Genomic DNA, 12,540 nt, shown 5'->3' with positions numbered 1-12,540 from the left:
CATGGGATTGGGAGTTGAGGATTGGGACCCACCCCACACCCTGATTGTAAGGATTACCAGTAAAACCAACCAGGACTTTTGTATATATCTGGTAAGGAGGTAGGTACCACAGTGACCAGTTTTCAATTTACCATGTTACACTCTGCATTCAGGAATGACTTCTACCTACTACCAACAGGGCTGTCTAAAACTTCAGACCAGGATCTGCACATATTGTTAGTATTTCTTCAACAGACGGAGGATTTCAAACAACCTGAATTGAAATACACATCAAAATAAACACAGGAGACAGCTCTGCTTGCAATATGGATTTTAATTAGATATTTACATTTGCATAGAACACATAGGGTCCTTAGGCTTACGTAGTACTCTTGTTGCAAATTCTACACACTTACATGGTAAGCACCAGCTTAGTGTGGCCTTTAAAGGCTCTTGGGGAAGACAGAACATTTTTATTGCCTAAGAGGTGTGCAGCAGGTCTGATTGTAGTTCATCAACAAGTTAGATATAAATAAAAAGCTATACATACAACCTATCATATCCCATACTTGAATAGTATACACTCATAACCCTGAATAAACATGCAATCTCATGAGGTCAGGTAAAACTAACATTAAAAGTGGAGGAGTCCTTCAAGCACTTTGGACCACTTTACCAGTTCACTACACACTTGGGGAAACACTATTAAAACAGAAGAGGGAACAGCAGAGTTCACTTCACAAGCAAGATGAGAAGGAAGGCAATAGAGAAGTACCAAAAAAAAGCAGAAAGGTGAAGAGCATCAAGATGAAACAGAAGGAATTATGTAGCTGACAAGAGAATTGCAATGAGAATAGCCCAGGATGGGTGGCAGACCAATTTTATAAATAAGGTTGCCTCCTTCTAGGAACAAGCTCCAGACAGCAGAGGTATAGTATGTAATCAGACCAGATGTGTTGGTCTGATGTAATTGTGAACATAACCAGAACATGCATACCCCTATGGCTAGTCCCTATGGCTGAAAAAGCAACCTGACAATAGTTTCATACTTTGTAAAAGAAAACCTTTTCCCTCATTATCTTTATAGCTAAACATAGACAAGTTGTTGAAAAGCCTGGGGAACTAAACTGAAACTAAGGCTTATCCCTCTTGTCAAAGTCAGTCTACTTAAGAGTAGACAGTCCCTTTAATTCTCATTCATTAGATACTTACAGCCAAAATGTTTTTTGTTGTGAATACAGTAGGGAAGAGCTTGAACCTCCTAATTTTATTGCTATTGGAATCTCCATTGGAAAGACTTTCTGTCACTTCCAATTCAGATAATAAATATTAAACAGTAGAGGAAATGAAAGGAAACCTTCCTAATGGAAACAGAGAGGTTCTAAGGCATCTCTACTCTTTATTCAAAAAAGAAAAATTGACTGCTAGTTCTTATACTTACAAATAAATTACTACTGCATGCTTCACTGCACTAGCTTTGGTATCTGCATAATAATAATAATAATAATAATAATAATAATATTTAAAAAAACAGTTATAAAAGTAAAAAAAAATGCTAAATAGTCTAAGTCCTTCAGTACATGTTCTTAATACTGTTGTGAACACCACACACCTCTCATGCAGTAAAAACTTAGCAGTGCAATGATTTCATCAAGTCTTGGTGTTGTCAGATGCCAAGCTCTAGAATGGAATTCTGCGTGACCACTTTTGCCACTCCACACCGTAGCTTACTGTATTCATATTATACCATGTTAATACTACCTAAGCTGAGAGCTTCTACTGAGACAAAATAATTAATATAAACACACATCACTCCAAATTATTTACACTGGTGACACTCCATGTTACAATTCTTCAAATAAGGAGCCACCTCTCTGTTTGTAGCAAGTCACTCTAGTAACTGATATGTATATATGTATTTGTGACAGCAACAATCTAAATCAGTAATAACCTTTCATCATATTGTAATGCTCTTCCAGTATAAGGAGATTCTTTCCTGAGAGCAGTTTTCATCCTGACTTCTAACAGAAGGACTTTCCTAAAACACATCAAGGATTCCTTCTGCCATAACACTCATATGGTAAGAGCAGCAGCAAACATGTCTGGAGTTTCAGTATTGTGCAAAAATAGCTGAGGGTTACCCTGGTACTACTGGTTACTACTGGTGGACTTATGTTCCTACTGGTTAAAAAACACAGGGGTAAAAATATATTACTGAATACCAAAGGACAACTTTTGTCTTCTTCAAATGTCTTCAGTAGTTCCTGCTCTTTTACCCAGTCCATTGGTATTTATATTCAGTTTAAGGCCATAAGTCTTTAGGTAATTAAATAAGGCAACTAGTGTTTGTATGAAATGCTGGTGTACATTGAAAAAATTATGCTAGCTCACTGCAGCATGACGGTAGGTTCTTATGACCCTACTAGAAAGTTTTCACAGCTGATGCAATTGTATATCCTCTGCATCTGTTAGTGGAGTGAATTTTACATCCTGGATGAAGGTCCTGATAGCTCATAGAACAACACATAGGCATCACTACTCCTGACCTGGCTGGAAGACATTGCGGTGACCCTGAAAAGAAAATAAATCAAACAAAATTGTTACATGAGTGTATAATATGTTGCAATACAGAGCATTTTCTTAATCTATGAGAGAATTTCTGTGTGCGCTAACAACTGAATGTTTCAATCACACTCGTGGGGGAAATAAAACAGCTATAAAAGATATAAAAACAGCAGAAGCAGATAAGCAAAGTTATAACCTATCAGTGCAAACCTCTTCCCTTTCTACATCAGTAACTCTAAAGCAACATTACATGTACGTGGAATGCATGCCAGATGGGGGTTTCAAAATCCCATTGACTTTAACTGAGGTAAAAACCTGACAGTGCAGAGGCTGCAGTAATTATTTTTAAAAATACAAACCTTTTTTTATAACTACATACTGTGGATATGTAGACATAAAAACTACAATTATTACCGTGTAAAAAACCCTCATATGTATTTTAATTTACTAGTGTAAATATCTGAATTTGCTTTGACATCTATTACTTGCCTTTCCCTTTACTTTACCTTTGGGATCCAATATGGTTCAGCTAATCATTTTCCTTTTCATATGAAAATTTAAAGAGCCTACTTTGAGTGTTTTCAGAATTAGGATGAAGTTGAAAAAAAGAGATGATTGTTACCGTGAGTCATTAAATGTGTACCACTCTCCATTGTTTGGATTCTTGCAGTACGCAGTATAATGGCCTCCCATAGTGGTACCCGAATGATTGGATACAGCACAGAGATTATATGTAGCTTGAGCTGCAATAAAAAAATGTAACCAGTTTATAAAAAAAGGTTAAATGATAGCTTTTAAAACATGGTAAATGTCAAAGGAACTTAGTGATAATGGTGAGATTACAAGTACAGAGGTAATCAAGCTAAGGAAAAGCTACTTTGGGACAGTTGCTGGTAGTAATATTATTAATACAGTGGGTGAATGACCACATCCCCCCCCCTCAGTACTATTATAAAAGGCGCAATTCTTCTTAATCCATCAATGGTCTATAGTAGTCAATACCTATGCTGAACATCACCCTAATATGCAAAATGCATGGTTACCAGACATGCATCATCCTATGTACATTGCTTTTAAAAAGAAAAAATTGTGAAAGAGTAGTATTTCTGAAGATTTGAACTTATCTGAATACCTATAGGGGGATTGGTGGGGATAGTGCATCTCCCTTTTATCACTCTACTCCATCCCCTATAAGTGCAGGAGTTGTTTTTAGCAAACTGATAAAAGTACTTTACTGTATGTTGCAAAGCGTATGTTTTAATGGAGGCAGAAGCTTGCCAATATTAGGTAAAAATGATGCCATAATATCATGTTTACAGGCGGTACTAATTGGCAAGAACAGCTAAACCCCTTGATGTTACAGTAGCTCAAGATAAGAGAAAGCATTTCCATATTTGTGTCTAATAAGGATTTTCATTTTTTACATTACAATTCACTTCATTTTGCATCCACCTCCGTGTTAGCTGTCACACTGGTTGGCATGTCCATGATCATGACCACAGCCTCTGATAAATGAAACAGCTCGTCCATCTTTTTGCATTAGGCAATTAGAGGATTAGAGAGAGCAGAGCAAATTTTGCTAAGTAGGGTGGCTCTTTTTAGATTATAGGCATATAGTGTGTTTGTTACCTGTCAAAAAAGGAAATCTTTTGCAACTTCTAGACAGATAACAAATGGCTCAGTTTGAGAGAAAAATTATCTAGCTTCTGCTATAGGTTAAGGATCTAAATTCTATGCAAGGAAGTTTTATTTCCTTGCCTTTGCAGCATCTTCCTGCAAATTATCTATACAGAAATTAATTATTTTTTTACTAACTCTCCTATAAACAGGGGTTCTGTACAAAATAGCAAATGGGAATATGGATGAAAAAAATGAGAATTTAACCTTATACCATCCTTACAAAAGCGTCATCTAGGATTTCATGTTGCCTTGCCTAAAACAGACCCTTTTACTAAACTCTCAGAACCTCCCCACTCCTCCTCACCACCACTTCCTCCTCCATTGCAGCCACCACCATAGCACTGGTGTTGATGTCACCCCATCAATCACATGACAGCTGCATTACCACCAATTGTAAAGAAGGTCACAAGCTGCCCCATACCCTGAATGTTTTTTGTAGCAGCCACAAAAGCATTGGGGGAGTCCTAGACAGGTGAGTATAATGGGGTCAGGTGGTAGGCTTTAGACAGACACTTTACCCTCAAAGAAAGAACCATGAATATACAGTAGGATATAGAAGAAAATATTGAAGTGAGTGACTTACTGCTGTGTTCTGCAGAGAATTCACGCAAATCTAAATCCCGAAGAGGGAAATTTACATAAGTGGACAGCTTGCCACTTCGTATTCGACCTTCAGAAAACCGCTTGAGATCTGTTAAAGATTAAAATTAAGGAAAAGAAACTGATATTTTTGATTATGACAAATACAGGATAGGAAGAAAAGAAGTATAAAAATGCCTTAACAATTCTGCATTAACAAACTCCTGGTAAGTCACAATATGCAACAAAAGCATAATAGAAAAAAAGGTTAATATTCAAGTTCACATGAAAAACAGTTTATTAAAATTTTATTTTTCCCTTCAAAAAATGGGAAGTAAAACTGTAGACTTCACATTTTAATCAGACTAACCTAAGCTGCTTTTCTAAAAAAAATGCTCATGCTGCATAAGAAACTGGTGTACAGTTGTAAATGAGATACACGCCATCTAATCACTTCACAGGAAAACTCAAAATATTGAGAAATACCAATGTCATGAGTTTGTCCTGTACAAAGTCAGGGTAGCTGAATAAAGACATGTTTCATCATCAACTTCATCAACTTCATCAGGGCATATATTTGTAAATATATTCCATAACTGGCTATTAAAAATGTGACAACCCTTCAACCCTTGGGGATATCACTGGAGGCTGATCCAGTGGAAAATATAATTGAGCAGCTCCTCTGCAGCTCCTCTCCTCTCTAACATACTTTAAAATAGGTGGATTTTACTATCCTAAGTAATGGATTTTTTCCTGGAACATGTATTTTATGAAAAACAAAAAAAAAAAAAAGTCAAACAGAGATCACATGAAAGGATACGAAGTACAAGGATCTTGGGAAATTTCTGGATGGTGAATTTCTTGATACATTTTCGACGAACTTTACATCTACAGCATGTCTGGCAAAAAATGAAAGACATGAAACATGATTTTTTGAAACTTTAACTTGGTCTCTGGTTTTGAGTATGGCAGATGTTATGTACTAAATATAACGCAAACAAAAAAAAAAAGACTTTGTTTTATTCTCAGCAAATATGTCTGGTGCCTTACCTAAGTAAGCAGCAACAAGAGCCTGCAATGGGCTCATAGAGTCCTTACTTATGGCCACTACCAAATTATTATGTGAGATTGCTCTGCCTCTCCTCATTTGTCACCCCACTAGTGACCAATCATGGTAGCTGTGCTCAATCTCTGTCCTGTGTGCATTGTTTGGTTGGCTTTAGTGCAAACAATGGCAGGCTTCAGAGCAGTGACAAAGATCGGTGCTTCGCTGGCTTTGTGCTAAATTACCATCATCCACAATATTGACAGTACACATATTCCTTCCAACCAGCTTTATTAATTGTTCAATATGTTATTATTATCTTAAAATTTGGAATTCTCATTGTACAACATATTACGTAATTGCACAATGCACAGAACAATGATGATATGTAGCAACTCACAGCAAAATATATTTATTTTAGTTTTGCTAAGTTTAAATGATAAAACAAATCATTCTGACTAGTTGCACATTTGCCTATTTAGGAAGCCTGGTAAGCTTTGTAAAACACACTTACTGGTTTTTCATCTCCATCCAAAACATCCTCCTTGGTGAAAAGACGAATGCATTCCATAAGAGACACTTCTGAAACACTCTTCTGTAAAATACACATTGATGGAATCACAAACATGAATCACAAGGGGTCTCACCTAAAGACTTTAGCAAGTTGTGGATGTATTTGTTTATGTACATTTATTTTACAGTTATGTACACACTAGAGTGTGGGGAAAGCGTCTTTCATTTATAACGTTGGTGATAGTGTGGACTGACATTCCTATTACCCAATGTGGTTGTCTTTTCTACCCTAAGGAGCTTTGCCATAGAACATACTCCATGTGAGGTCATGTAACCATTATGTTACTTAAAGGGGATGCATGCAATAAGATTCCACAACCAGTCCCAGTTTGGAAAAAAAGGTGCTTTATATGTTCCACATGTCAAAACATTTTAATCTCTTCACTCCCCAAAGCACTCTTTCTCTCCCCAAAGCAGTCTCTCTTCAGGGCAAACCTTATCTACAATGCAACTCTTCCAAGGTAAGTCAGTACTTTTTTATTCTGAGTGTCTCCTGAGGACAATGAGCATAGAGTAGACTTGGTTTCCAGGACATTCTCTTTATATGGCAAACATTCAATGGCAATCTCCCTTTGCAGAGCAATCTCTTTTCACAGAGCTGGTATGCCAACGTAGGCCCTGATTTATTAAAGTTCTCCAAGGCTGGAGAGAATACACTTTCATCAGTGAAGCTGGGTAAACCAGCAAACCTGGAATGGATTTCCTAAAAGTCATTAGCTGTTTGTTACCAAATGTTTTCAATTCTGGATAAAATCTGTTCCAGGTTTGCTGGATCACCCAGCTTCACTGATGAAAGTGTATTCTCTCCAGCCCTGGAGAACTTTAATAAATCAGGGTCATAGTGTCTAGGGCAGGCTTTCTCTGCACCCCAAAGCATTATGGACACATGGCAGGTACCATGGGCAATCTCTCCACATGGCAGGCAACCCTTGGAAATCTCTCTGCAAGGCAAGATGTTGTTCTAACGCAACTGTTTGATTGTTCCTCTGGCTGTAACTTTTCTAACAGAAATAAGATGGCCTTTGTGTAACATTTCTAAATTCAATTACATTATTTATATAGTTTAGTAATTGCTGTAATTTTTTACCTTAGCAATGGGTAATGATAAGTCCCAGAATGGGTCAAATACGGTAGAGCAATATCCACATTCACTGCATGTGAGGGAACTCTTCAACTGACCAACAAACAATTCTGTTGGAGGATAATGAAGATGTGAAAAATAATTTTACTATAAGGTATGCACATCATATCTGTAAAAACAATTTGTAATTGAATTATATCACCCATGTAAAATATCACACTTGGAGTTTTTTTTTTCAGTTTTATTACATGGCTTATAACACATGATCCATCATATCCCGACCTACTGTCAAAATTCCTCTATTTCAGGGGGTTTAATTCAAAGGCCAGAAAAAAAGGGTTTTGTACTAGGACACTGATGTACTAAAGCATATTGTGGACACTCTTCACCCCTTTAGTAAATCTAAAAGAATTTAATTTTTAGTTACATATTTTTTACATTTTCAGCTCACACAAGGGACCCTGTGTTATTCCACTATCCCCAATCTTGCACACATTCTTCTTTCAAATTAGGCCCAATTTGGTTCTGACTCCTAATTCAAGAAATATTGCTGTATTAATTATGGTTCTAAAATTGTTTTTCATGGTAGATGATTTGTAGCATATAAAAAAAATAAAGTTGGGAAATATTTGACATACTAACTTACCCACGATCCTGCTGTCTTCCCTTTCCAGATATCTCTTCCACATTTGCCGGCCTTTTTCTGCATCACTGAAAAAAATTAAAAAGTGTTATATGGAATAGAAGTAAACTTATATTCCACTTAGAAATCTACATCCTTGATCATAATACAGATACCACTCCTAGAGAAAAAAAGTATTTTTTCACAATATTTTTTTTTTTTGGAGGGATTCACCTTAGGTGTTGGGTTATGTTTTGGCTACACCACAGTCAATCACTAAGTAAAAGCTTTGGGTATCTTATATGCATCCAAGCAGCTAAGTTAAACCATTATGGTAAATGTCTTAGATATCTAATTTCTATGCATTTCTTATGTGATGACCTTACTGTGACTAAAGTTATTTCACTTCTGAATTATATCCAGCTAGTCTCAATGAAGAGCTCAAGTCTAGCAGGGCTGGATCTACTATTAAGTACATCAAGCCTGTGCATAAAAATATAAAGGCAGTGTAACAAAGACCTTTGACCCATCCTTGATGCAGTCTGCAATCCAATCCATGTTAATAATAAGTACAGGTCCTCCAGATCAAAAAATTATACATAGTAAGTGATAATGTGATCGCTCCAATCTACCAATGTCCTTGCTTGAGAGATCAAAGATTTTGAATTGCTGGTGTTGCCTTCCATTGCCATCTATGAACTGTTCCTGATACTGTGCAGCTGCAATTCTGTGACCTACATTTCTATCCTTAGGTAATCACCTATAGCATATACATAATTTAAAACTTTCAGCCAATACCTGATGAACATGTTCTTTTTGTTTATGTCTATAGCTCCTAAGATTCTATTTACTTCCGGCTGTGATGAATACACATTGCACCATAACAGCCTATATGTCCATACAATAACAAAGTAAATCAATACTAGACCGTAGTAATTATAAAATCTTCAAAAGAACAACTAACCAGTGGAAGGAACGTCATACTACATTTAAAGTAGCACTCCTTCTATTGCTAGATGTTCCATCTAATCAGATTAGACTGATGCTATAGTAGATGAATGAAAGTATCAGTACCTTAAGTGGTGTCACCAAAAGTATTACTCAATAAAAACAAAAGCTTCTGTTGCCTAGTATCAGATATAATTAGTCTGACCTCACCATAGCTAAAAATAGTGTTATGAAATTATTTAGGAGTCCTTTTATGATTAAGGCTCAATTGACTAAGCTATAACACAATGTGTTTGCTGTAGCAGTTATTCATTTTAAGCTATGTGACTTTTATTCACAGCTCTCTGTTGTTCCCATTCTTCAAAATAGCATTTGGTACGTCAAATAACAATTGTCATAGCTTAGTGAATTCAGCCTTATTAGGCTAATAAAAGATGATACTCTCTTTTACAGGAGCACAAAGGTGCCTGCCCAGTAGCTCCCCATTGACTTCATAGGGTTGTGTCCCAGTACTGGAGATGCTCAGGATGAAGACCCATAGAAGTCTATGGGAAGATACTGAGTTGACATGCAATGCACAAAAGACTTTTCATGTATTTTGTAAAAAAAAAAAAAAAATATGGACCCAGGAACAAGGTAAATATGCATCCGCGAGTGTGAGCTAGTTTATTTCAATTAATGGGAGAGAATGAGAAGTACATAAAAATTTGTATTATTTAGGGAAATCACTGTGTTTGTAGTAAAACCATCTACAAAGAGCAGTAATGTACTCTTGATAGCCTTAAAACAATATTGAAAAAATATTAAAGGATCCCTAACAACGCAAATTATTATTTATGAATCCTGCAGAAAAAATGTAATGAATATAAAAAACATATTTTGAATTCACTGATAAAATGGTATAATAGCCAAAATATTGGTGTTGGCTATATGCTGCTGTATAGGGGATTATAGAAGGCTGACATCAAGACAGATTAAGGTACTTTCACACATTTAAAACATTTAATAAACAAAACCTGAATTGTTTTTTTTTTTTTAACTTTTTTTTTATTCTCTATCTCTGGAGTTTAATTCTTATTGCACATAGCTTAAATTTGAGATTTATTGTATTACAATTACAATTTTTTTGTTGATTTAGAATTTTTTATAATTAAAAAGGTTAATTTGTCTTCAATATAGTTTCACAAATACATTTCCATTGAAAATTTTCTAACTGAGAATAGGTTTTTAACAAGACTATCAACAAAAAGACTCAAGTCAAACATACGCCGGACTTAGCCCAAGGTACAAATTTATCTTCTCTTAGATATAGAATGATATATATGTTGAGGTTTAGATAAATTTGAGATTTAGTCAGCAAAGAGTTTAGATAAAAATTGACATTTTCTTTTTATTAATCTCTAATATCATTTACGCAACTTTCTAAAATGTCTACCCAAATCTACCCAAACTCTAAAAGAAAATGTTAATCAATAGTGAACTAAGAAAATAAAGATATGATTCATATATCCAAATAGAAATACAAAGATGTAACATTTATAGTTCTTTTTATACAATTTATACATAAAAATTGAGTACAGTGCAATACATTTTGTTGATTTTACTGAAGAAAGTATGATCTTGGGTTAAAAACGTGATCATATGCGGTTATGTACTGAACATAAAAATATTGTTACTTGATGCTGCCTACTTTTGCTAAGCTGTCCTTGGTACATACCCATTGGAACAATATGAGAAGCATGACTTGTACTCTATATCTGGTAATTATAGCCCTCATGAAACTTGCTTTTGGAAAACATAAGCACGCACACACAAACATACAGTATATCCAATACTTATAAAAATGTTTTTTTATCTTGCTCATGTTTGCCTGTGTTATTTTAACAAGCTTGTGAAAGGGAACTTTAACAGTCATGCAATGTATGATACAATATAAGAGACTCTTTTTGTATGTGCTCAGCAGATTGAAAGAACAGTGCAAACCTTCCATTACCACTTACTATAATAACAAGTAATTACAGTTACATAATCAGAAATAAATCAGCAGGTGATTTTAGCAGACAAGTACAATGACATGACTGGCAGAACTCCAGGTATTCAGTCTGTGCCACAACTGACTTTCTGTTGACACTTTACACAGCACGGAGTTTCTGCCATGCAAGCTGAACCTTAGCAAAAGTAGTAAAAATATTATTTAATACTGGCAAAACAAATAGGATCTGGATAAAAAAAGAGCCATGTCTTCTCAAAGCATAAACAATATTTCATGTGTACTCATATGTTATTGTTCTTGTGTATCCATTAGTGTTGCATACAATGCAACACTAAATGTTCTAAATAAAGCTGGTTTCAGTATTGGATGATAGTTGACCGAGGCAAATCAGCCAACCTCATTAGCCATGGTCAAAAGGATTACATGTTTAACTGCTTGATTTTCTATGCTTGTATATCATGGAGAAAGTAAAAGAAGAGATGACACTTCTGTAGTTGGATTCAGTGGTAATGTTACTATTGAAGTTTTGTTTTTTTTGCAATAGGTATTGGGTGATTTATTCCACTAGTGTAAACCAAAAAAACTGATGTGTGAGTGGGTCATGGGATTAGGTGTAGAAATTTCCAATATACTGAATAACAATTGTATACTTGAAATTAGTACAGTACATGACAATGTAAATAAACTAAATACACTTAAACATACTCCTCATTCCATGCACGCTAAAAAGGCCAATCCTGTGTTGTCTCTTTACCTACCTATGTTGCCTTTTGAAATTTTTTCTATGTAACAAACTATATTTTTTATAGAATACATAATAATCCTTGCTGCAATAAATATATATAAATAGATATTTTCTTTTTGATTACTCTTCCAATAGCAATTATTCACATGCACACACATCACAGTGAATCCCAATGCTACTGAAAAAAATGGTAGTAAACAGGAACACCCAGTTTGTTGGCTTCCTTATTACATTTACCAGCATGTGCCACTAAACATGTATAACATTTGTCACTGTTCACTAGAATATTAAATTATGTGTATTGTTTTAAATTAATAAAACTAAAATTATTGTAATTCAAAATTTTCATGTAGGCAAAATCGAACTTTATTTTTTAATAGTAGGCATATATTTTGATGACTATTACATGAATAAAGCTAATTTACAGTTCTACGATTGACAAGTTATTACAAATCATGGATGCTTATCATATTCTAGTTCTGCTTTTTGAAATCTTGGCAGGTTAGCTGCTAATCAATTGAACTTGTTCTCTGCCCTCTGCACACCCTGCTGGCTCCTTCATCAAGGTGTATGATGGAACCTGCAAACCCTTTCTTCGCTTGCAGTCTCATGATAGCACCCACAAAGTTCTCACCATCCAAAACTGATTAGAGCAATCTCTGTACCCAATAAAATATGTTGGCATGAACATGATCCTATATAACGCTTCACACCAGAATTTTCTGTTATA

The 12,540-nt window shown here is 35.2% G+C and overlaps 1 protein-coding gene across 3 annotated transcripts in view; it reads right to left on the bottom strand.

The window, feature by feature from the left end:
• Nucleotides 1–295: 295 nt before the first annotated feature.
• Nucleotides 296–12,540, bottom strand: part of USP2 (ubiquitin specific peptidase 2) — a 57,474-nt gene continuing 45,229 nt past the window's right edge. For all 3 annotated transcript variants that reach the window (XM_072425920.1, XM_072425921.1, XM_072425922.1), the window contains 7 exons: nucleotides 8,149–8,213; nucleotides 7,509–7,612; nucleotides 6,363–6,443; nucleotides 5,624–5,702; nucleotides 4,808–4,915; nucleotides 3,167–3,287; nucleotides 296–2,550 (listed from right to left, as the gene is read on the bottom strand). In XM_072425920.1, coding sequence (XP_072282021.1) covers nucleotides 2,463–2,550; nucleotides 3,167–3,287; nucleotides 4,808–4,915; nucleotides 5,624–5,702; nucleotides 6,363–6,443; nucleotides 7,509–7,612; nucleotides 8,149–8,213 — 646 coding nt within the window. In that variant the 3' untranslated portion in view covers nucleotides 296–2,462. The remainder of the gene's footprint in view (nucleotides 2,551–3,166; nucleotides 3,288–4,807; nucleotides 4,916–5,623; nucleotides 5,703–6,362; nucleotides 6,444–7,508; nucleotides 7,613–8,148; nucleotides 8,214–12,540) is intronic.

This window comes from Pyxicephalus adspersus, chromosome 11 (genome assembly GCF_032062135.1).
Source record: "Pyxicephalus adspersus chromosome 11, UCB_Pads_2.0, whole genome shotgun sequence".
Classification (NCBI taxonomy): Eukaryota; Metazoa; Chordata; class Amphibia; order Anura; family Pyxicephalidae; genus Pyxicephalus; species Pyxicephalus adspersus.
The sequence above is the reverse complement of the archived record's forward strand: the minus strand, read 5'-3'. Positions and strand labels throughout refer to the sequence as shown.